Genomic DNA, 26,660 nt, shown 5'->3' with positions numbered 1-26,660 from the left:
GATTTTTTATACGCAGGATAGACCGGTTTTAGTGGAACCGTAGTTGAATAAAGAGCTGGGTCAGATTTCCTAAGTGTGTGAGTATTGGCAAGGTAAAACTTTCAATACCCTCCAGGAGATCTAAAGTGTGTAAAGATCTCTTAGGGAGTGGAAGGTTTAGGAAAGAAGGTGGGCAGAGTAATAACCGGATTGATGTGGAAATCCAAGACCACCTTAGGAAGGAAGCTTGGATGTGTACGTAACATCACCCTATTGGCATGAAACACAGTATAAGGCTCCTTACAGCACAGCGCCTGAATCTCTGTTGGCTGATGTGATGGCTACTAAAAAACGCAGCCTTCCAGGTCAAATGCTGCAAAGATGCCTTATGAATCGGCTCGAAAGGAGCACCCATCAGTTTAGTAAGAACAATGCTAAGTTCCCAATGTGGAGAAGGGGATCTCACTGGGGGATAAACTTTCCAAGTCCCTCCAGAAAGTCCTTGAACACTGGCATTTGAAAGAATGACCCCTGGTTCGGAGACTTCCTGTACGCCGTAATTGCAGCCAGGTGAACCCTGATGGAGGAATATTGCCAAGCCGGACTTAGCCAAGTATGACCCTTGATCGGATCATAAGCGTTGTCCTTACACCACAGGTGAAATCTCTTCCATTTGAAAGCATAAGATTTCTTGGTGGAGGGCCTCTTTGCTTCCTTGAGAATACTCATACAGTCCGCTGAGAGGTCTAAGTGCCCGTACTGGATGACCTCAGGAGCCATGCTGTCAATCGCAGCGACGAGAGGTTGGGATGAAATATTCTCCCTTCGTTCTTGGTCAGCAGGTCCGGGCAGCAGGGCAGCCTCCGGTGTGAGGCCTCGGACAGCTGCATAAGATCTGGATACCACCACTGGCGCAGCCACTCCAGAGCTATCAGGATCATTCGGGTTGTTGGCCCTGTAAAATTTCTGTATGACCGCTGGGATCAGAGGGAGTGGTGGAAAAGCGTAGAGCAATGTCTGCAACCATCTGATCAAAAGTGCATTCCCCTGTGATCCTTGTTGTGGGAATCTGGATGCGAAGACGCAGCATTTTGTATTTGCTGCGTCTGCGAACAGGTCGATGTCTGGGCACTCCCCAATGCCGAAAAATGTCCCTGAGCGACTTCGTTGTTTAGCACCCAATCATGCGCTTCTACGAAGTCTCTGCTGAGAACATCTGCTTGCACGTTCAATGTCCTGAAAGGTGGACAGCCACAGCCACATTGAACGATCTAGTGCAACTGAGCCAGAGCCCTTGAGGAGGAAGATCTCGTTGGCCACCCTAAGGCTAGATTAGCAGCTGCAGACTGGAGACTCTTGAGCCTGTCCATAAGGTAACTTGGGGACTCCAGCAGCAAGGCGTTGCAGTAGTCTAACCTACTGAGCACGGTGCAGCGCACCACCTCTATCCGAGCAGTGGGCGGTAACATGGTCAAGATTTTTCTCAGGAGGCGAATGATGGTCATGCAGCTAGCTGCCACCTTTGAGACCTGCGCCTCCAGGGAGAGACACTGTTGAACATCACACCCAGGTTCCGAACTACCTTCACAGGCTGGACCAGTGGAGAAAGTCCTTTGGCCAGAAGTTGCAAGGTAGAAAAGATTGTATCATGGGCCGAGGGCAGTATAACACCTATATCTAGAACAGGGCTAGCATACGAAATCTCTTTTTCCTTATAAACTTGTTCAGCAGGCGCAGATCAAGGATGGGTCTGTACTCTTAGGTTACTCCTCGTTTTTGGACCAGTAAATACTCTTCTAGGTGAAAAACGATACTACCTCCTACCGGAGTGGCGAACGGGCGTGGAATAAGCAGTGCTTCACTGCATTGGAGGCTGCTTGGAGGTTGACTGCTGTTGTTTACTGTTCCCCCTTCCTCTGCTAGGATGCTTCTGCTGGAATTGTGACCTCTGTTGGTTTTGGGAGGTTTGAACCCTCTGCTGTAAGGAGCGCTTGTAGTATTGACGGAAGCGTTTACGAAACTCCTTCGCTTCTCTAGTCCAACTGCTTTGACTGTGTCCAACTTGGTCTTCATCTTCGTCATCTCCTCATCTGCGTGAGAGCCGAATAAGGAGGAGCCGTTGAAAGGCAGGTGAAGAATCCTCTTCTGGGCGTCAGGTTTAAAACCTGTGAGGCGCAGCCATGCTAAGCGCCGCAAGCAGATGCTGTGTGCATAGTCATGCACGGCGAGGTCTGAGGCATCTGTAGCAGCGCTGATGACCTGGTTTGCTACGAAACCACCCTCCTGCAGGATCTCTTGGAAGTCCTGTCGATCTTCTTTGGGAAGATTGTCAGTAACCCTAGTCAGGGAGTCCCAAAGAGACCTGTTGCAGCGCCCTAGAAGGGCGGATGCATGTGCTACCTTCATAGTCGATGCAGATGTACTACACATCTTCCTGCCACAAGAGTCCATTTGCTTACAGTCCTTTTCTGGGGGGACTGAAGCTGATTAGGCTGCGGAGTGCGCTTTCCTGGCGGAGTGCGCTTTCCTGGCGGCTGCCACAATGACTGAATCCACCGGAGGATCAGACCTAAGGAACATGGGATCTTGGTCTGGAGCCTAGTACTTTTTTTAAATCCTTGACGGAACTGACCCCACTGTGGTAGGGGTGAGGAACGTGGCCATTGTTCTAAAAAACCTGGCGCCAGAGGTAGCAGAGGTCTGGGAGCCGTACGAGGGTGCAAAGTCTCAAAAATGACTGATGTGGGGACCACAGGAGTATACAAACTGATATTCAGTTTCTTAGCTCCTCTGCCAAGTACGTCAGTGAAAGTCCCAATGTCATTTATGGGAGACACCCTTGAAGGTCGCGTAGAGGAAAGGGTTGGTGAGTAGTCCCAAACAGAAGACCTAGTGGAAGAAAACCAGGTGGATGATCTTCAGCACCTCCTCTTGTGTTCAGGTTCGTGACGACCCTGTGACCGCGACCTGCGAGTGGAATGCGACCTGGGTCATTTGGGAGGAGACTTTGAAGGCTTCTCAGAAAAGCCTCTCTCAGGATCTTTTGTGGTCCTTGCTCACTTTGCCACTGGATTCAAGCAAGCCGGGCGGAAGACGGCTGGAATGCCAGAAACCGGTCCTCGGAAGCTTGTTTACGGTCCAGGGAAGACAGGGCTTGGCAGTTCGGGCTGGACTGTTCCCATGAGGCACAGGGTCAGACTGATTTGCATATAGCCATGTCTGAACTGGGGTGGCAGAGTGGGCTAAAGAACGGTGATGGATTAAACCCAGATCTTTTGACTGGGTGTGAGTGTTTGATTGATTCAGATGCTCCGTCCATCACCACCCCCTTTTGTACCGCCTGGAGGGCGAGTATGTCTGCGAGTAGTCCAAGCCCGGACTCCTGTGGTCGCCTCGCCCTCTGAAGTCCTTCAGCCACTGTGGCAACAGACCAAAAACCTCCTATTTGCCAGCCCTAGGAGATCTCTCTGGAGAAAACTGTACGAAATTCAGCACTGGGGATGATGAATGGGCTCTTGACATCGACCGGGTTCTCGACGTCGATTTGCAACGAGCCTCCTCTGAGGCCGCTGCAGTGTTGTCCATCGATGTTGAACGCCTCAACGTCGACAAAGTTTGCGTCACCTTCGTCCATCTGTACGGTGATATGCTGCGAGAATGCCGACTTGTCCTCGACGTTGGTCTCGACGTCGACCACCCGTGGCGATGGGGGGACCTCGACGTCAACCTCACATGTCGCCTTCATGACGTCTATCTCCTCTACGTCTAATGCCTTTTTTGACAACGTTCTTGACGTCGACAGTCTGTCCACTCGCTGCAGGGTCTTCCACGGTGAGTCTCTCGACACCGACCCTCTTGAGGATGGTAAAGAATGCCTCGCCGCCGACGGGGCGTTGACAGGTCTCTATGGACCCACAGCCTTCGATCCCAAAGTGCCGTGCTTCGACGCTGACTTACTGGAATGCGGCGGAGGGTCTTGACGTGTAGACAATGACTTGTCCCTCGATGCTGAAGAGTGCCTCTGCCTCTTCGACTGCTATCTCGACGGCGAACATTCTGTCACTTGCTTCTTCCTGGAATCAGGGGAGGTGGAAAGACGCCGTTTTCGATGGTGCTTGCTGGAAGAGGAGTCTCTGATGTCTCCATGACCACCACCCTGATGGCTTCTATCCCTCTGCAGCTGGGCATGAAGCTTGATGCGTTCTCTATCATGCAGAGTCCTTTTAGAAAACTTCTGGCAATGATAACACTGGTCAGGGTTGTGTGAAGAAGGAAGACACACAATACACACGGAGTGTGGGTCTGACAGTGCCATTTTCTTGCCACAGGAAGGACATTTTCTAAATAAAGCAGGCATTCTGACTGGAAAAAATGTAGTAAAAGTCAGAAAACCAGAAGAATATACTTCTAGGAATCAAGAAATGTCGAATTTTTAAAGAAAATGTGGAATATAATCAAATTCAGTCAAAAAACTTAAGAGCTCAAACTCCAGGATCCTCACAGAAGGAGCCGGAAAACAGAACTGTCCTGTCATCTGTGGTGCATGATGGGAGCAGAGGGTCTCCTTGCAGCTCTTAAAGGCAGGGTACCCTAACCCTTGGAAGCCTTAAAGGAAAGATGTTAGTTTCTTTGTTTCATTATTGCTCTGCTATGCAGCCTACAGGCAACTGCCTGCAATTACAAGTTTTTCCTTGGCAATAAAGGATGGTTGTATGACAACTTTTCAGTGCATGTCCTCTTTTCCTTATGGATTAAAAGGGTATTTTCTAACAATGCAAACCTATGTAATTTCGGCATCTTTGCCATGTTGGAAACATTTTAGGCTGCATGTATATTTTTTCACATATGTATATAATATATATAGATATATATATGTATTTTATATATGCTCCGGGATCCCGCACGTGGGCGGGGATTATTCACAGATTAGGACTATTGATGAGTATCCCCTGGATGAGAATCTGCAGTTAGAAGTCTCTATCAGAAATACATACATTTGTGACAGGCAACAGCTGAGGTTAACAGAATGAGTCGAGGGTGTGGTGAAAAAATTAAGGAGGCATGGGGGCCACTGGAGCGGAGACTTTGTGAGCCATTAGGGATTAGGCATAATGTGTAAATAGTGGTTTAACAGACAAGTGCTCTATTAATGCAAGGTCAGCTATAGTGGGAAGCCTACATTATCAGCAAACATGAACAAAGTTGTTAGGGCAGGTTTAAAAGGTGATCCTTTAGTTTGGCTTTGAAGATTAGCAATGAACAATAATTAAACAAAGACTGCACAAATATATGGAATTGCAACTGAATAAACTAATTGGAACTTTATGCATTCTCATAAAAATAAAATTGAACATCACCAACCAAAATGTCCCTCCTAAGACGTTCAACTTTATGAATACCAAAGAGTTGCACTTAACTTATTTTGTCATCTTTCCACAGCAGCACTTCAATCAACAGTCACATTAAGGATGTAGTTTAAAGCGACCAAGAAAAAAATATATACTTTGACATCAAGTCTGGGTTAAATGTTATGTAGAAAGAATGAACATTTTATTTGCTTTGTCTGTCTTAAACCAGTCAAAATATTGTAAAACGTTGGCAAAGAAGCAAAATTAATATTCAGAAGTATAATTACTTCAGTCAATGGGAGGGGAGCGCTTAAGCTGACCATACCGTGGTGGAGTTATGGATAAATGCTTTGGACATTCCTGGTACACAGTAAGGCCATGGCCTTCAGTTCTCAGGTGGAGGGCTAGGGCACAGCCGGTGGAGCTCCTGAAGGAGTAAGAGGGATCCACCTGGGTAGCCGCAGGTTACTGGGTGGCACAGCTAGGGTAACATTAGCTGTTCATGAACAGACGCTGGCTTAGGGTAGGAAAAAGACTACAAAGCCTCTGAAGGGGAAGCACTGGCAACAGCGTCCATGGCTGGGGACGAGGCTGCAGTATAAGTTGGGGAAGGGCACATATGGTTCAGAGCCTGTGATGGAGGGACGGGGCTTACAGAGCCCTGGTGGAGAAAGTAAGCTCAGACTTTAGTGACCATAATTGCAGCGAGATTGCTCGATACAGTGTTCCGTGTGATAGGGGTTCACAGGCTTGAGTACCAGTGCTGACGGCACAGCCTAAAGAAGCCCATGCCATGGGGTAATCTGGGTGAGATGCCTCTGGTTGAGTGCAGGTGGCTTTCACTGTAGTTCCCTTGGTGGGATGTGGCATATTTTGTAGTGCCATTGGTGAGAGGGGACATTGGTTTCAAGCCCAAGATGGAGGGAGAGGGCAAGGCCTGCAATGCTACCAGGCAGGTTGGGAATGCAAGACCCATGCTGCGGAGCTCCTGGCTAAAGTTGGCAACATGGTTGTACACCTCCAGGTATGAGTGACACTGGCTTGTGAGGCATAGATTGAAGAACCACTGGCTTGTGCTAGGGACACATATAGTGCCACTGGATGGTTGGGCACAGGTTTCAAAGCCCATGACAGAGTACAGAGAGGAGAGTCCCTGGTGAGGGTTACAGTGACCATGGTGGGGGGCACACGCTGCCAAGCAATGATTGGAATCCAGTCTGCATTTCCATTGTGAAAGAAGGCACAGATTGCAGACAACCTACTGGTGTAGGAACCAGGTGCAATGCCCCTGGTTATGGGCCGGGACTCAGAATATTGAGCCTTCGGGTGTGAGGGTGGGTCATCCTGGCTGCAGTGCCCCTCATTCAAGAGCTGTTCCAGGCTCAAGTTCATCTGGTGGAATTTGGTTTACAAGCTGCAGAGTTTGAAAAGGAGTACTAACAGCAGAGTATTTGGTTGGTAACACATGGCTGTAGCGCTCCGAGAGGTACAGGATACAGGCATTTGTTGGGTTAATGGACAGACTGCATTTATCCCAGCATAAGCATAAATGGGCCGCTGTGGATCACTTACTGCAACAAATTATGAGGCACAGACATTGAGTGATCAATTACACAAATCTTGATGAAGTACTTCAGTGATGTTCTGGGTATCAGGAAGAAAAAATAATTTCATGGAAAGTGAATTAAAATACCAAAACGTTGAATTAGATTAGATTTTTATTAACATATTTTACAATGTTGATTATATTTCATTGTGTACTTTTCTGATGTATTATAAAGATTAATTTAGCTTCTACAGTAATGTACTGTACTTAAATGACCATTCACAAAAGATATCACACAGTAGAGGTTTCAGCAATAGTATAATCCACACACACACACACACATTTTTTGCATGTACTTGTTAATCTGTATATCCGGATTTATAAAAAATCAAGTTCAAAGTTCAAAATCATTTGGGGTCTGGAAAGAGAATGTGTGAGTATCAGAGAGGAAGGGCAATGAAATAAACGATGGAAAAGTATGAGAAAAAAGGACAGAAAAAGAAAATCAGAATTAGTGTTCAGCAGCATGCATCAATGTATTCAAGTACAATTCCCACGCAAGTGTTTTTCTGCACTGCTACCTGACGTCTTAGTCAGTCACAGAAAACTGTAACATATCCAGCTCTTGAAGTTAAGGCTAATAATTTCACTTCACATCCATGTGCACACATAAAACATTCCAATTTTAATAATACACTGTGATCAAATGCTTGATACACTATCTCTTTTCATTGATGCATTAGATTTCTAGACCAATTCAGCCATTCAAGTTCTTGAGCCCTGTAATAACGTTATTCTGTAGTTGTAGATCATTTTGTTAATTCACCATATTTACAAAAAATGGCCTGGCATCCATGAGCATTGTAAAAACAAAATTAAGATAAACTTTAAACTATATTCAAATAAATTAGTACTTTTGCAGAATACTTAAGAGTCTGATTTGTGAATACGTTCAACTTCACATTTTACAGCAGTTTAATGAAATAAAACAATGCCATTTTTAGCATATTTGGGGTAGGTTTAAAAACGTTTAGGAAATTTTAAAATAAATACGAATATCAATTGTGTACACCTTTACCAGTTTTGCAGGCAACCTCCCTTTTTATGTTTTACTCTACGCAATGTTTTTAGTGCGGTACGCACGAAAGGGCACACAAATATAATAGGTCTAATGGACAAACAAGTGCATTTCTGTCAGCGACCCGTGGCGCTTACTCTTTTCCACTGACGTTTTACTAAAGAAAAAAAAATGACAGGAACTCTTTAATACAGCATAAAAAAATATTATAATGTACTGAATAATTTTGTTAGAAAACATTTGCAGCATGATATCTAGCTGTAAATGTCCCTGTCTAAAGACTGCATGGAGTTAACACAATGAAAAGATTTCAGATCTCTTAGGCATTCTTAATCTGGGAAGGAGGATGCACTGACCACGTCAACAGGGCCACCTCTGCTGAGCTTTTCCATTTCAAGAAATAAAGCCCTATGAGCAGTGATGACATTGCACAAGCACAATAGAAATGAACCCCTTGAGCTGCACGAAGGAACCAAAAGTATGATTCATTTTAAATAGAACATGTACCTTTATAATTCAATCGCTCTAAAACTCACATCTGGAGGTTCATGAGAAGCAGGCATCCAAGACTGTAATTAGGGTCTGCGTCTTACACAATCTGTAAGTAAAGGGAAATACATGTATGCTTCTGTTTATTTACTCACTAGTTGTGGCCAGATCCACTTCTAGAGGATAGAACTTGGCAAGAGCCACCAAATCCTGCATTATGATAGGAGCAGCATACTACATTATTTTACAGCCAGTTCGCCTCTTCGCCTATTGAGAATATCCGAAATTCCTGAGAACCAAATAGGTGTGCAGCAAAGCCTAAACGCTTTTGGTAGACACCTCAATAAGAGAGACATATATGTATATTTTGTAAAGATCTGTTTTAGACATCTGTTACTATACAGTATATCACATAAGCAACCATTTGTTTTACAATGATTCTATAAGTACACATAAATACATAGCAACAATCCTATATGAACACAAAGAAGGCCGAAGCAAACATACACAATGATGCTGGTAAATGTCACTAAAGTTGTTAAATTCATCTCAATACTCCGCTTGCTTTCACACTTGGTGAAACAGGACAAACTGATCTCTCACTGTTGTGCTTTATTTTTAAAGCGGAGTCCTCCTTCCTTCAAATAATGAAGCTTTCACACCAGTAACACACTCTTTTACATAGGAGTATCCTTATTACTATCTTAATAGCACCTAGCTACAGGATGGTCATCTAATTTCATGGATTTCTTCTTCTCTAGTTAGTCTTCCAAAGGAACAGATCATTTCTGCCCTTTCCTTATGGCTGAAGTTGCATACGGAGTTACGTCAGTGACACAGAGTGACCGTACATCAGATGAATTACAATCCATTGTAATGAAGCCCCCATCTTTTATTGATGTGATCAAACGTGTGCGTCACCCATTGTTGCTCCAGAACATTGTACCTCTCCTTGCAGATATAAAGAGGCTTACCGCGTCTGAATGGGAAGAAACAAACATAGAATTAATAAATAGCAGCTTTGTTGTAGAAAACTTTATTTCGTTTATACGTGACGTGCAGCAGGGTTATGACACTTTCCAATGCTGTCGTGTTAGATACAATTTAAATGGACTTCTTCCAGATCTCTTTACAGATGTACCTTTTGAGAGGCTCTTTAACTTTCTCAAACTAAAATATCTGTAGCACAATTTCATGAGGGGCTCTATTAGAATATTTCACATTTATGTACTGTATCGATTTTCCATTCTGCAGGGTTCTTACCAAAGTGAGAGGTTTCAATAAGTAAATTGATTTATCCAGCAGAAACCTACAAAGCACGTATGACCATTGAGCACCTGGCAGACTGAGCCATGGATTGAACCGCTTCCTGTACCTCCTTGCACATTAGAAACTTGTAGAACGAAAGAAATGAACAACCATTCAATTACAATCCTCCTCATAACAAGTCATTGGAGGGAAGCACATTTAGGGAAACATTGCAAAGACTGGGTGATTGCAGAATACACATACCATAATCACATGTATTCTGGTAGTGATTGAAGCATGACAATATTAATGTGAGTTACGAATTTATGGAACTTCAGCTAAATCAGTAAAAGGTTTTGATACTTGAAGGTAAAAAAAAACACACACTAAAGTTGGCTAAGCGGACTGCTTTTAGAGACATTTGAGCGCACTCCTGAGAAGGAATGAATTGACACAGTTTCAAAGGTAATGAGGTAAAATGATAATGCAGGCTATAAGAAAATGTCTACCTTCGGCGATAATATTTCTGGTGGATATTATATCTTCCTGCATATTCTTCACCTTATGAGTGAGTCCCAAAGCAACACCCTTCGGGAGGTGGAAATGATTAGTGCTAATAATCAAAGGAAATCATGGAACACAGCTCTAGCAAATTAGCAGTTTCTGCATGCTGTGAGACAGTAATGTTTGGCAAAAGTATGTAAAGTTGACCACGTGGCTGCCCAGCATAAATCAACCAATAGGATAGGGTTGCCAAAGCGCTGGGGGGACATGCAGGAATGCACGTTGGAGTCTCTTTCTTGGCCAAGGCACAGCAATTTTAATGCAAAGGTAAAGTCAACACGTAATGGTGGGCTTGGTCACTGTTTTATGCGTCATTGCTTTCGCAAATCTCATAAATAGCTGACCATACAGTCTGTCCTGCTGCATGCAGTCAATGAAGTAATGCAGTGCATGTTTGGAGTCCAGCCTATGCAGTCATTCCTCCTCTTTGGAGGGGAGTGAAGAGAAAAAAAGATGCAAGAGTGAGGAATGGCCCATGTGAAAGACAGGTACCATTTTGGCAATTGTGAGATTGTTAGGGTTAAAACCAGGAATGGTGGTAGGATTAAGAGGGCCTGCAGTTGATGGCCTGGAGCAGCAGCACTTGTGTTGAAAATCTGTAAAGCTGTTGATTCCCTCAGCTGTCCGTACCTATTTGCAGCCCTTAAGAAATGTGGTCTTCGCCCCTACATTACCAAGCTGATCCAGCTTCTATATACATCCCCCACAGCTAGGACCCTCTGTGGAGGGCCAGTCTGTGGACCATTTTGAACGGAAGCTGTACCCCACAGGGCTGCATTCTCTCGCCTCTCGTTTGCCATGATTATGGAACCCTTGGCCTCCATAGCATGGATGGGATGGGGTATCCCTTTATCAGACGTCTTCCATGCAGCCTCCTTGTATGCAGACGATGTCCTACTCTACCTGTGGGACACTGATTCCGATCTCACTGTGGTCGCCTTGCTACTGGCAGAATTTAGCCAGGTGTTGAGACTGGCAGTCAACTGGACAAATCTTGCCTGTTCCCCCTAGTGCCTAGGACTGCGCCGAGGGCCATGAACCTGGGGGTGACAGAGTATCTGGTCAGATGGGAGTGCTCTTCATTCAGATATCTGGTGATTTGGGTCTAACGTGCAACCCCTGACCTTCTCGAACATAATGTATTAGCAGCGTCACCTCCATTAGGTCGTAGATCCCGTTCCGGACATCACTCCCATAGTCTGTAGAGGGCAGAGTGGTGATCTCGAAAATGATAATCTTCCCCCGCCAACTGCATTACTTTGCAAACCTTACAATCTCACTTCATTGTTTTGGGACTGTTCCCATGAGGCACAGGGTCAAGACTGATTTGAATATGGCCATGTTTGAACTAGGGTGGCTTGGTGACCAAAATAACGATGGATTAAACCCAGATCTGTGCCTGGGGGTGAATGTTTTGCCATTGTGCAACATTCCGTCCATCATCTTGTGTGTTTCATTGTTTCGGGACCTCATGTTTTTTTGAGGGACCTATGTTGGTACAAACCGCGCAGACAGGTGGCCTTGGCAAAACTAGAGCTCCCACCAGAGCAGGGAGGCCTAAGGGTTGCCGAAATATAAATATTATTACCTGGCAGCCCAACTGCAATGGCGCTCCTACTGACTGGCATGTCAGGTTTAGAAGACACGGGGATGATCAATTCCTCCCTCTCCCTTGAATAAAACCCTTCTTCACCTCCTGCACACACAAGTACGCCCCCCTGGAGTTTACCCCTCCTCCCAAAGGTGGCTCTTGCATGCCTCACCAATCCCATTCCTCCATATGCTCCAACAATTCTGTTACTCGGTTTCCCTACTCAGAGGGGCCACCTCACCAGCAGCCGATGACAGAGGTGTGAGGATGCCGGCATCGTCTACATGGGCGATCTTTACTCGATGGGCACCTGATGGTGTTCGAAGCACTGATTGAACAGTATGCGCTTCCTGAGGGCCAGTTACTCCTCCATGGTTACCTGAAAAGGGCAATGGAGGACACCTGGGCAAATCAAGGCTCTGAACCAGTCACACACCGCATTTACAAACAATGCCAGGGCACAGGACGCAGGTTAATCACATAGATCACTAAAGCCATGCTTGCACATACATAGATATCACTCCAAACATTGCAGGAGGTCTAGCAGATGGAATTTGGCAGATTACTCCATGATAAGGAATGGTAGAAGACCAGGGTATCCTGCAACGCCTGCCTAAAACTCCAATACTACGTACTTCATCAGGCATACTTATCCAGAAAACAACTGGCACACATTTTTATTGGTGGCTCCCACACTTGTGCCAGGTGTAACACCTAGGGAGCTAGCCTTAAACATCCTTTTTAATTGCCCACAGCTGCCAACATACTGGTCCACTATTCTATCACAGCTGGAACGCCTCAAAGGCAGCTCAAACATCATGTGGGACGTGGGCAAAGTGTTTCCTTGACCTGGCACTCATACTGGCCAAGAAACAATTTTAGCTTGCAGGAAATCACCACCCTCAACCCCCGAACAATGGCTGGCTCTGTTCACCCAATGGGCAAAGGGCGAAGCAGTGGCATTACATAGTGAGGACGCCAGAGGACTATGCTGATGCCCGAGGGCCCCAAACCAATGGGCATCTCTAAACTGCTCGATCCACCAATGGAGTCTTCCACAGCCTTGCATTCTTAAGGCCTACCACACACTGCGAGTAACTAACACCCTTCCCTTAGACTACCCTCCTGCTCCTAAGACCCATACATTTCTCTGACTAGGGAAACGTGTTTGAACCCATTCCCCGTCCCCCTTCTCCTCATATCAGCCACCCACTGTGACTTTCCTGTCCTAGTTAAGGCATCAGACCCACTCACCATAGGACCACCCAGGGTAGTAGAAGCATTGGGCAATCATGACCACTCTGTATAAATACCGAAAATGTATGCAATACCAGATATGCCAATCTTTGTTGTATACTAGTTTAAAGATGGTCTTGAGTTCACCAACCCTACTGAAGTCATTGCAACTAAAAATACAGTTTTTAGAGTAGGAGTCAAAGTGAGCAACTGTGCATCAGATTGAACAGTTATGGCATAAGATATGGTAACATAAGATTAAAATACCACGGAGCACTAATGTGGGAAGAAAGAAGTAAAATATACATATAGGAAGCTCGGAACTATACCAACTGACCAAATTTCATTCCTGTCCTCATCTACACACTTGCTCTTTAGATACTAACTCCTTTTGGAGCTGCCCCAAATGTTTCTTTAATCTCGACACTTACAATAAACCTGTACTATCGCAGATGTTTACTTCGCAAATAAATCATGAATATACTCATTTAGCCTTTATAAACTCTTGCTCTCTTCCTAAACACTCATATGAAATACGGTATTTCCTAAAGGACCAAAATTTAGACATATTTATTACAGACACCTTGAGTGACCTATCTGCCGGACTAGATTTCGGCACCAAAACCCCTGACGGGTATTGCGTAATCAGACACAAAAGAACTATAAAAAAGGAGGAGGATTGGCAATCATACACGGTGACAAATACTTAATCAGGACTGAGACAATTCCCTCCACGGTCTGTGAAGCTGTGACTTTCTCGATAATGCTTAGTCATTCACAGACCTTCAAATGAATCTTCCTCTATCTTCCACCAGGCTCCAGAGCAGAATTTCTCTCTACCTTAGGCAGCTTACTGGAACCATGTGTGGTAGAATCTGACTTCACTATGCTAGGGGACTTCAATTTTCACTTGGGAGAACTTTTATGACAATGACACCTCATCCCTCATTGCCGAACTAGAGGCGGTAGATTTTCTTCAGTTGGTGACCAGCCCCACACACTCAGCCAGTCATACGCTGGACGGGCTCTTCACCAGCAATAAGCAAATCTCTTTGCATAAAACCATGCCTCTAGTTTGGACTGACCATTGAGCTGTCCTCTTTGACCTTCAGATAAAAAAAACAACCCTGTGCATATTAGCCTAATCTCACCTTCACAGTTTAAAGCATGGAGTTACATTGACCAGCATCTCCTTACCACACACCTGTCATCTACTAAATATGACTCTACATTAAACCCTACACTTGCGTCATGAAACTACTACGAATGGCTGCACAATGCCTTTAACACTCTAGTGCCATTGAAAAATGCTTCTAAAAACAGAGCTGTTCCTTCGGCACCTTGGTTCTCTGAGTCACTTAGACTGGGAAAAAAAAGATGTAGGAACCTAGAGATGCTGGTGTAGAGACTATAATACCACTGAAAAAAACAACTACAAGGAAGCTCTATCCAAGTACAAACAGCTTATTATCAGGGAGAAAAGAAAATACTACCTTAGTCAGATAGAATCCGCCCAAGATTCCACCAAGCAGCTGTTTCAGGTAGTCACAAAACTATTGGGAGCCACGACGAACTCCCCAATAGCTCCCACCCAAGATCTTTGCAGTTCACTGGCTAGTTTCAATATATACGACAAATTCACTGCGCTGTCCAAAGCCGACCCTTTGAAGTATGTCCTCAGTAATGAAGAAAGCTCCCCTTCTTTTCTAAAATTCAATTAAGTCTCACCAAAACAGATCTCCGATTTAATCTTTACCATCAAATCAGGCTCCCCCACTGCCCCCTGCCCCCGTCAGTTCTAAAACTGATACCGGAACATATAGCACCCAATCTTACAGATATCTGTAATGCCATGTTTCAAACAGGCATCTACCCCCTTATTTGGAAAAAGGCTATCATCAAGCCGCTGCTAAAGAAGCAGAACCTTGATCCAGCAGAAACAAAAAACTATCGACCTGTCGCAAACCTTCCATTTCCAACAAAAATCTTTGAGAAATTAATGAGCTCACAGCTGGCCCAATACATTTAAGATAACAACTTCTGGACAACACGCAATTCTGTTTCAGTAGAGGTCATGGTACAGAAACTGCCCTCGGACGAAATCATGACAGTACCGGACCAAGGTGGTGCTGCTGTTCTGGTGCTGTTAGACCTATCAGCAGGCTTCGACGCGGTCGATCATGCTACACTGATCGACCGTGTCTCAACCATTGGCATTAAACATAAGGCTAAAGACCTACTGTCTTCATTTCTCTCTAACCGCATACAATTAGTAAGTCTTGGTGACTTTGAGTCCTTCCCATTTACCCTTCCGTGTGGTGTGCCACAAGGTTATCCTTGAGTCCGACCTTATTTAATATCTACGTGTCGGACTTGGCTAGAGTGATCAAAACCCATGGGATGGGTGTGACATCTTACGCAGATGACACACAACTGGTGCTCGCAATCCATAACAACGGAGGAGAAATTGCAGCCAGCTTCCAAGACGGAATGTTGGCTATTAGTACTTGGATGGCCAACAACTGCCTAAAGTTGAACTCCGATAAAACGGAGGTACTGATTTTTGGTAAACTTTCCCCTGCATGGACCCCTACTTGGTGGCCAGCCAATATAGGGCCTCTAGCCCCTCCTGTTTTGAAAGTCAGAAATCTAGGCGTCTTATTCGACAACAAGTTATTCTTTTCATTTCATGCCAATGCCGTGGTCTCCTCTTCTTTCTATACCCTTAGGAAAATTAAAAAACTACCATTCGTTCCACATAGTGCCGGAAAAACCCTTATTAGGAACCTGGTAATGTCAAAAATAGATTATTGTAATGACCTCCTCCTCAATGCCCAGAAGAAGGTCATAAATAGATTACAGATGGTGCAGAACTCTGCCGCCAGAATGCTAACCAGCACCCTTAAATATCAACCAATCTCAAACGAGATCCGAAAACTCCACTGGCTACCGATAAGTAGCCAAATTAAATTTAAAGCACTCTGCATCGCATTCAAAGCCATCCATAACACTGGACCTGAGTTTCTTAAGAGGGCTCTGTGTGTCTATAGGCCCAACAGACCCATACGATCAACAGGAGCCAACCTCCTCAACGTCCCTCGAACAAAAAAAGTCTCCTGTGACCCGGTTGAGATAGTGGAGTGTTTTGCGGAACATTTTCGAAATGTATACTCCCCAGTCTCCGATAGACCAGAGGAAGACTCCCATCTACTGTTAAGGGACATCGCGTTGCCGCGCCTATCGGACTCAGATAGGGATTTGATGGACGCAGCATTTTCGGTTGACGAGGTGGCAGCCGCTATCCGATCCATCCCCTCGGGCAAAGCTATGGGCCCTAATGGTCTCCCCATCGAGCTTTACAAGCTGCGTCCCGATAAAATGGCGCCGCATCTTCGTGCTATGTTCCTAGAATCGCAAGACATCGGTTCCCTTCCCCGTGATCAGCGACTTGCGACCATCATGGTGATTCATAAGGAGGAGAAACTGCGAGATCGCTGCACATCCTATAGGCCTATACACTCCTTAACGCAGAGCCCAAGATCCTAGCAAAATTATTGGCAAATCGCTTGATAAAGGTGATCGGTGACCTGATCCATCCGGATCAATCTGGTTTCATTCCACATCGCAACACGGCTCAGAACCTGCGACGCCTTCATGGCGTCCTGGCGAGAGCGACGACGCTGCATGACCCGGCCATCTTGGTTTCTTTGGATGCTACGATGGCCTTCGATACTGTGGAATGGCCATATCTCTGGGCTGTTCTTGCAAAGTTTGGTTTCGGTTCTGGTTTCATCGGCTGGGTAAAACTTCTATACGAGGAACCATTAGCTCAGATTGTGGTAAATGGTCGGGTTTCTAAGTCCTTTGTTCTGGGGAGGGGCACGCGACAGGGGTGCCTGTTGTCCCCACTTCTTTTCGCCCTCGCCTTGGAACCTCTGGCGGCTTGGCTGCGGTGGGGACCATCAATGAAGGGTATTCAGTGGACCCCAGAATTTGAGGATCGAATATCATTATATGCAGATGACATCCTGTTGTATCTCTCGTCACCTCGAAAGTCCTTGATAGTACTGATTGATGTGCTGAACTCGTTCGGGAGGAACTCCAGCCTTTTGATTAATTGGACCAAGTACTGTGTTTACGTACTTTCGGGTGACACCCCCTCTTTACCACGCGGCTGTCCTATACAGGTGGCACAGACGGGATTTAAGTATTTGGGGGTCTTTATTACACTGGACCCTGTTGTCCGTTATGAACGTAATCTGCTTCCTCCACTCCAACGGTTAAAATGGCGGCCTGGTGTAGACTGCCATTGTCCCCCCTGGGGCGCGCAGCTCTGTTCAAAATGATGTCTTTGCCGCGGTTTTTATACGCGCTTCAGAACACGTTCAATGTAATTCCGGCGGGTTATTTCCATGAGGTGGAGAGTCTGCAGAGGCAGTTGATATGGGGCGGACGTCCGCGTATCGCCCTCGCCAAATTGACGCTTCCCTGGTATGACGGCGGTATCGCACTTCCGGATATCAAGCGATACTACTGGGCCTCCCAGCTGGGAGCGATCAATCATGGAATGTACGGTCCGGTTTGGAACCCCGCGTTCGAGATGGATAAGTGGCAGCTACCGGGTGGAGATTATAGAGGGTGAGGCTCGGGGTTCTGCTTATGTCCCCCCATGGGAGATCTATCCTGTTTTTGTGGGGTGTAAGGGGGGTTTTGGATGATGAGGCTCATTTGCAGGCAGTATGGTCTCTCGCATCCTGTTTGGTACAGTCAGGTCCCCACAGTGCTCTTGCATTTCTGGTGCTTTGCTGCAGTTTTAAGATATTCTTAAAGTTTCTCGTTCCTCAAATGGGTGTAATTTGTGATATTCATATCATATGTTTCCCTCATTTTCATTGCTTGATTTTGCTTGTGAGAATGTGTCACTCAGTCATTGAAATGTTACTCATCCACCAGAAAGAGCTGATGCTTCCTTTTCCTAGGTTGTAATTTGTTTGTTTGATTTGTCTCAAAAGTATGCATTGCTTGCCATTCAAAGAAGTTTTTTGATGGCTAATGTGGTGCTTTTATTTGAGTATAATTAGATTTTTGTGATATATTCTTTTACATGGGAGTTGACGTCAGTGATGTGTTCGATGTTTTCCAGTGCCAGGCTGAGGTGGGCCCCTAGAATTTTTTGGCTTAATGGTCAGGAGGTTTTTTCAGGATCTTCTTTGGACATTTTTGGATAGTGTGATATGGGTTCACTTGTTTTATATTGAAAGGGTAGAGGCGATGATAGGGCAGTTGACCTTGATGGTCTGTGCAAAAGTTAGATGAAAGGGACAAAGATGAGAGTTTTTCTGGCTTTGTGGGATGTGGGTGTTAGTGGGTCAATGAAAGTTGAATTTCTTCACATGAATATTGATGTTGCAGGAACACTTCTTGTTTTTCTTTTCCCACTTAGTGATGAAGTCACCATGGATGTTATTTTCTGTGGAGAACATTTGGCTGTCTATGAAATATTAAATGATGTGCTTTAAGAAATCAACTCTGTTTTCTAGGAGAATGTTAGACGATTTTGACGTATGTTTTTTTGGGTGGCAAAGTTCTGAGGCTGATTTTAAGTCCTTTGAAGAAAAATTCAAGGTTGCGGACTTTTTGATGATGCGTTGTGAGTAAGTGGGTGGAGCCAGTAGAGGAAATGGGTGGAGCCAGCGAAAAGTAGGTGTGGCCTCCGACAAACATTTCAGCACCTGCACTTCATATTTTACAAATTAAGCACTGCAGGTGTTGCTATCCCGGAATCGTCCCCACTCGAAGATCGGGTGCTTGATGGATACGTTCCAGACAGTACTATTTCTCTGATACATAAAAAATTGATTAACGACCGGGCTGACCTGTTGGTACACCTTAGAGAGGTTTGGACCAATGACGGTTTAGAATTAGATGATGAGGACTGGCAATCTGCGATATCCTTGCCCAAGGAGGTCGCGATTCCAGCCCGTCTCCGACTCGTGCAGCTTAAGATTCTGCACCGGATCTACGTGACTGACCCTCGCCTTATTCGGATGGGTTATTCTGTTGATGGGTTGTGCAAGCGTGGGTGCGGCTTAATTGGTACTTTCCTCCACATAATTTGGGAATGCCCGGAGATAGCAGTGTTTTGGAATCGAGTGCATGCAGTGATGACAGAGGTCACGGGTGTTGCACTGCTACCCGAAGCCAGGCGCTGCTTGCTGAATGTATGGGAAGCGACTGATTATAATGTGGCGCAGACTCAGTGGGCGACCCTGGGGAATATGGTTGCCAAGAGAGATATAGCACAGTTGTGGGGCTCCCAGAGGCCGCCCACGGTTTCGGCATGGAAGGAGAACATGGATTGGTGTATGTTTCGTGAGAAAACGGTGTATGTGGCACGTGGCAGACTGAGGAAGTGGGGTAAAATTTGGGGTTAGTGGAATGCGTACCGGGCGATGTCTGTACACCTCCCCTCACCGAAGTTCTGGATGCTCCTCTCTCCCCCTGACCCGACATTCCTAATGCTCTCTAGTCCTAACGTAATGTGGCTTTGTATCCCCCCTGCTCCCCCCTTATTTCTCGTACTGATGTTTTGTATTGCATTGTGATGCGTTTTCTCCCCTACTTGAACACGTACCCAGCTGTATGTCTATAATGCCTTGTTTGTTATTGTTCTATTTTCAATAAAAAGAGTTATATAAAAAAAAAAAGTCTCCTGGGGCGACAGAAGATTCACCGTGGCCACAGCCAAGTTGTGGAACACACTTCCCCATCACACTAAATCTTGCCCCACTTTGCTTGCCTTCAGGAAACTAGTAAAGACTTGGCTTTTTAATCAATAACCATCTGCTTCCGGTTTAGTCTTTCACAGAGTCTGCAGCGCCGAATCACCCAAGGTTATTTGTGCGCTCTACAAATCGCTTAAATAAACGTAAGGCATAGTGTGAACAGCGTCCAAGGAGTCCCCAGAGGTATGACAGAGGCTAAATGAGGGAAGTACTAACATCTCTCTTTCTAGTAGTGTAGGCGAGCTGTTAGGCTTATCCACAAGGTGTGTTAAGCATTTATTGCATTAATTCACTCAAGGACTGGTTACACACACTCAGACGGAATGCAGACCAATTGGGTAAGTATAAAAAGGTATATTTGTATTATATTTCGAGAACCAAGTAGGACTTGGGACAGGTAGATAAATTATACTTTCAATTGTAAACCTTTACACAGAAGTACAATTGAGGATGGATCTGTAAGTGCTACATAAATGTAAATGTAAATGTATAGGCATTTATATAGCGCACTACTTACCCGGAGGGTCCCAAGGCGCTTCGACCGCTGCGAAACCCTTCCTGGCTTCCCTGAGAGATGGTCCCTTAATGGGTATCTCCAGGGTGAGACCAGGCATCCCCGGCGGTCTGGTGGGGCCGTTAGTGAAGATGAGGCAAGCTAATGCCCAGAGTTGCCAAGTGTGATCGCTGATCAGAGTGGGCACCGAGGCGAGAGAATTATCGAGTCCGCTGACCCTGGTCCAGAAACCTGCTGCGCCGGGAATCGAACCCTGGTCCCGGGCCGTCCTCTGCTCTCGGGTCTGCCACCTCTAACCAGTGAGCCACACTACAGGTCGGTATCACTTTAAAAAGCAGTTTGAATTACACAGTAATTACTTTAAGGTAACTTTTTGATTAACTTCAGATTACATTCAGTATTGGGGGTGGTATGCCAAGATACCACACCTAAGGAGCTTACAATACACAGTAAGAAAGACTTTTTAGACATTGCAGTTTAGTTATCTTTTCTCCATACAAACATACATCAGTTTAACACACAACATTGTAGGCCCAAAATGTCATAACATGGGTTCCTATGGGACAAACAATGTTAGTGGTTTCTTAGTGAAGAACACAACTTACAAATGGGAGTTTTGAGAGTTAGGACAAGGGTTCCCCAAGGTCTAGATGGGCACTCGAGTTGCACCACCAGTGGCACTGGCTTGGCCGGGTGCAGAGTGCAGGAGCCCAATGTTACCCGATGGGGCTAAGAGGGCCTTTGGTTAGGGACTGCATACAAGGAGGCCACACAGGCGGGGAGCAAAGCTCCTGAGGTTAAGGTTAGCACTGCAGGGGCCTGCAATCAGCAAAGGAGCTGCACCACCAGCGGCACTGGGTCAGCTGTGTGCAGGGTGCCAAGTAGACGTCGGGGGCCCTGTGCTTTTCAATGGAGATCTTCGGTTCGGCAAAGATGCTGGTGGCTCAGGCAGGAAAGCTTCCTGAAGGCGACCTGTGGTTGGAGGGGTATGTTGGATTCTTAGGGGACGCCTGGACACCGTCTGTAGGGCCACCCAATGCCGTGGGGGTTTGGGTGCAAGGTGTCTTCTGGCGTCGGGTTTTCTTACCAGCTCCGGTCGCGGTTGGGAGGACCCTTCAGGTTGAGGTTGTAGGCGTCACCTTGAGGAAGGTCAGATGACCAGATCCAGAGTCCAGATCCGAGACTGGGGAGACCTCCTAAGGTGTTCGGCCACTTAAACTCAAGCTGTGGGTGTAGGGTGCAGAGTGGTGCAGAATGGCGGAGTCGCCAGAATCTGGTCTTGGAGTCTTTGTTGAGCAAATCCGGTGCTCACAGGAGGCATAGTCTGCAAGGTGAGTGCAGGGCAGGTCCTCTGGGAACTGGGTGACTGCTGGATGCTAGACACGCCAGGTTCTTCACTGTAGGCGGACAGGGCCGTAGGGCTGGGGCCAAAGCAGTAGTTCTCCTCTTCTTCCTGGGTCAGCACAATTTTTCGGTCCTTCTTCCTTCCTTCCTTGAATCTAAGGAGGCAAGGTTCAGGGTGCACCCTAAATACTAGATTTATGGGTGTAGGAGAGTAGGGGTCTGCTCCCTATTGTCACCCCCATTGTTTGCTGTGATTCTCTGGTTTTTCGACGTTAGTGTGGCTGTGAGACTGTTAATCAGACCCACAGCCCAGCTGTTCTCACTCTAAATTGATACCATGTACTTTAGGTACATACCAGCTTGGTTACTGGGTCACCCTTGTGAGCCCCTGTATAGTGTACCATAGGTACCCAGGGCATAGGTGCACCTTAGGCCTACTAGGGGCTGAAGCATGTTTTGTGCCACCCCAGGTTTGCCTTCCAAACTGACACCACAGGTCTGTTCACACAGCCTGGGTAAGGTTGTGTAATCACCCCTTACTTAGATATAGTATACCTATATCTACCTTTATATATAGACACATATACACATATAAGCCAGTACTATGGTAGGCCTCGACAATCCTGCAGGCAGAGTGCTTGGTTTTATGTGAGAGGGTGCCCTAGCATGAGCTGAGCCCCTCTGCAGCTTTCGGAACCATCTCCTTATAGCTGTTCTATGATATAGCCATACCATATACTCTTAAGTGCATTTTAATCCTCGCGGTTAATGCTAACTTTGGTTTGGCTTTATCAAAACATGTTGTGTAAGGTGTCAAACACTTTGGAGTCAGTCCTGGCGGCGGGGATAGCATTCCACCCTTCTAGAGGGAGAAGACATGTAGTTACTGCTTTACCCAGTTAAAGTTAAACAGAGCCTCAGCATCACAAAATGGATGCTGCTGCCACAGACACAAGTCTGACCTCCTGCTGCTGGACGAAACTCCGGCACGTTTCCTGACCAGGGAGGTGCTGGCGCCTACCCAGACAGGGGTTTTGTGTATTGGGGCATTGTGGGCTGCATTCAGTGAATGCTTCTAGATATGCCTGGTGCACACAAGGTGCTCCATGCATAGCCCAGTTTGAACAGGTTGCTGGGTCACACAGCCCCAGCTCTGGCGCGAAACTAGACAAAGGGAAAGGGGTGTAACCACCCCCTTCTCAGGTCCACCCATAGGAGGGAGCTAGCCAGGTAGTCCAGCCCCCATCCTTAGTATAAGTATAGGAGCTGTGTCCCTAGGATTTTAGATTACCCTGGACGAATCCTTGAAAGACATATCCTGGACCTGCGACGTTCCATTATGACTGGAAGACGGAAGATATCTCCCTTGTGGTCAAGGAGTGACCACCCTGTGCAAACAGGCACCAACAGCCGATCTGCAGTTTCAAGGCTACCATCGGATCCTGAAGACTCTGCGACACAGGAACTGGACTTCCAGACTTCCCTGACTCCGACCCACATCCACAGAAAAGCTGCGACCCGTGGCGGACACGAGGGACGTGGGACTGGACACCCTGGACATTCTGCATTTTGCTACCTGCATTTCTTTGCAGAAGCCTCAGTAAGTTGTGCATTGGGGTACGAGAAGCCCTAGCCCCGAGCACCAATTGCACCGAAGCCCAGGCCCCCACACTCCGCGAGTGTCCCATGTGCACCGCCTTTGCATTTGAGCTCAACGCGTCTTTACGGTTCCTTGCCCATTGGCTAATGAGCCCCCGAAGACCTTTTCATGGAACTAAACTTGCTTTCCTGGTTGCTCCAGGCTTGCTCCAGCTTCCCTGAAAAGAAAAAGCGCCACAGACCTTGCTGGTCTGCAACAAAGCCAATCTTGACATCCTGCGTGGGTTGCGGTTGCCAAGGCTTGTTGGGTCCAATCCAGATACCGACACCGCAGTCATCTAGATCCATCGTGGGACAGCTCGAATCCAATGCTTGGTCATCGTCGATGCCTCCTGGACCTCATGGCTGAAGAGACAAGTTCGACAACTTCACCTGAAATCACCCAACATCGCCTGGTTCCTTCCTGGTCACTGGCTAGTGACCCAGACTCTGTCCCTTCTGCTTTCAGGTTCTTCAGATCTTCGATCCACCCTTAAATCCTACCGGACACTCTTCCTCTGGTCGCCTGCAGCACTTCTTTGCAGCTCTCCACAGAAAACGACGACGAAAATAGACACGAAAAGACACCTATGCACCCGGCTTCCCTGGGTGAGGTAACACAAGTACTCTGGTGCTCCCGTGGGTCTTGACTCTCGAAGTGTCTAGTTTAAAAGGGTTCTAGCCTAGTCCATCCGGAAGTGTCCTTAAATTGTATATTTGTAACTTTTACGATCTCCATAGAAAGTCAACGGTAAGCCGCGCGTGTGTTTAGACACTGCACACGTCTCCCGTGGGCCTCCTACTTCCTAACCTCTGGTCGATTAGTGTAGCCCCAGCGATTCCACAGGCCCTAGGCCTGCTTTCTAATTCTCTCGTGGTACTTATACCACTTTCTTAGTATATGGTTTGTGAGGCCCCTAGGGCATAACGTATACTGTGCAACTTATCGTATATTAACTGTGTGACTTGTATTGTATTTTTACCTCTGACCTCATAAAGAGTGCACAGGGATTGTGTTTAGATTAAATACATATATATTTGATATATACCTTGTGTGGTGTCCTTTCATTTGGTACTCAAGGGATTATAATTGGTAAAACAACTTGCTTAACTCGCCTACTGAAGTTTTAGCCTGAAGACTGCTGGTTCATGCTACCACTAGGATAGTTTTCTATAAGGTTTACTTTACAACCACCATCAATAAAGGTCGATTAGAATGGTGCAGGTGCCCATTAGAACTAGTGGACATCATATGCCAGGCTAACTTCTCACATGGGTGTTAAAAGAGGTGTGCAGGTTGGGACCAATGTGTTCCTTGCTTGGCGTGGATACACGCCCAATTATGCAACCCTCCAGTGGGAGGGGTCATGTGCCTCTCTCTCCCAATTTACTGAGTCCCCTCATCTTCAAGATGGAAGGCACTCAGATGAGTGCTTCACATAGATTCCCCAACCTGAGGGGGTGGGGTTGGCAAAGGTGGGCATACCTCTCATCCTGGCTTGGTTTTGCTGTTGATTCTCCGGTCCAAAGTGGGGGGCAGAACCAGCAGGGGCCAGTTGCTGGTGGCAGCAAAAGTCAGGGACAACTTCCACTTCATGAACCCAACCCATCCTGGAGGAGGAGGAGGCTTGACACCTCTGCCCAGGGTGGGATTTGTTTCTGGACCCAGAGAGTGGAGGCTCTCTACCCAGGGGTCCAGAAACCTGTCCGGTGGTGGCCAATGGATCCATGAAGTGTGGGTTTAATATGCTGAGAAGTTTGCTACCGAACTTCTCAGGTTTCAGTAAAGCCATCATGGAGTTCGTAATGACCAACTCCCAGACCATATACTCTTTACAGTTTTACTATACTTACAATGTCTAAGAATAGACTTAGACACTGTAGGGGTACAGGGCTCATGCCACTGTACCCTTACTTGAAGGCTAGTGCATGCTGGTAGAGGAGTGGCTTATCTAAGTCTCAGGCAGTGGGCTGTAGGCATGGAACACAGGAAAGTATGCCATTTCGACTCTTCACTTTTCTCTGCACCAAAACACGCTGACTGCAATGGCACTGTGTGGGTTTTCAGTCTGCTAAGTTGACGTCTGCAACCTCAGGCAGCAAGCAGAAGGACTCTAGTTGACAGAGCTCAATTTTCATGCATGCTGCTACAGTGTCAGGGGATTGAGATGAGGGGCCTGGCCACCCTGTTAGGATAGCAGGTCCACACCGAGCAGGTGAAAAAGAGGGGTCCAAGAGCAGAGTTCATACTGATCAGTATACCAAATCTTCCTCACTCATTTTGGGTGATCAGGATCTACTTTGCACCTTCTGCTCTACACACCAGAAAAGATGGAATAGTGGGAATGTGTAAAGCAGGCTGTGCAACCAGTAAAACCCAAAGCCATCTCCCAAGGTACCATTCAGAAGGAAGGGTATGGCACAAATGGAGGGCAATTGGTAGCTTGGCGAAAAGATCCATCCATGGAAACCCAAACCTGGAGGGATCTTTTCTGTAACTTTGGGATAAAGTTCCCACTTGTTCTCCAAGTAGGGGTGACACCGGGCTTCCACTCTCATGTTGAGGTTGTTTGCAAGATGTGCTGCTACAGGGAAAATGTCCCATTGCTGAGCCCAATGTTGAGACGGTTTGTGAGGTGTGCTACTACGGGAAAAATATCCCATGGCTGACCCCACGACCACAGTCAGTTGTATCGCTTTCTAACACGAGGTCCATAACCACACACTGCCCTGCCTGTTGAAGTAATGTACGATTGTGCTTTTACCTGACAAAACTTGCACAACACTCCTTGAGTTGTAAAGGTAGAAAGCATTCATGGCTAATTTAATTATGTGTTGTTGCTACTCTGACACAGATCATAGGCCCGCACACTGATGTCACCCAGAGAAGCACTCTAGTGTAAAAAGGAGGCGTTCTTAACTACATTAGTCAGAAACTATGGAGGACTGAAGGTTAAGCAACCAGTTTGGAGGGACACATCCAACTGTGAAAATTTGGGAGGAGAGAATCGAAAATCTGCACTGCACCGAAGTAAAATGGCTCACCTGACACTGGAGCCCTTGCTTCCTTGGGTACGACTAAGGGGCTCTCATTTGCCATTTGGCATTGGGCAACAACAGAATGAACAAGGCCATCTGGCTTAACTGGTGCACCGCTTGAAGAACTGGACTATGTGTCTGAACCTGAAATATATGAATCCTAAGTGAAATATCCACAAACCTATCTGTAATCCTTAGTGGCGGAAAAGGCCTTCATATGGGTCTTTTCTAGCACCACTCATATGAAAGCCATCCTCTGTG

The 26,660-nt window shown here is 46.3% G+C and overlaps 1 protein-coding gene across 7 annotated transcripts in view; it reads right to left on the bottom strand.

Annotated features, from left to right (window-relative positions):
* Positions 1-7,032: 7,032 nt before the first annotated feature.
* The window catches only part of UBR3 (ubiquitin protein ligase E3 component n-recognin 3), a 2,118,328-nt gene continuing 2,098,700 nt past the window's right edge, over positions 7,033-26,660 (bottom strand). For 6 of the 7 annotated variants that reach the window (XM_086956098.1, XM_086956102.1, XM_086956099.1 and 3 more), the window contains one exon: positions 7,033-9,419. In XM_086956098.1, coding sequence (XP_086812224.1) covers positions 9,302-9,419 — 118 coding nt within the window. In that variant the 3' untranslated portion in view covers positions 7,033-9,301. The remainder of the gene's footprint in view (positions 9,420-26,660) is intronic. The other variant, XM_086956104.1, reaches the window with a different exon arrangement.

Source organism: Lissotriton vulgaris, chromosome 2_1 (genome assembly GCF_964263255.1).
Source record: "Lissotriton vulgaris chromosome 2_1, aLisVul1.2, whole genome shotgun sequence".
Taxonomy (NCBI): Eukaryota; Metazoa; Chordata; class Amphibia; order Caudata; family Salamandridae; genus Lissotriton; species Lissotriton vulgaris.
Note: the sequence above shows the minus strand (reverse complement) of the source record. Positions and strands in the feature narration are given on the sequence as shown.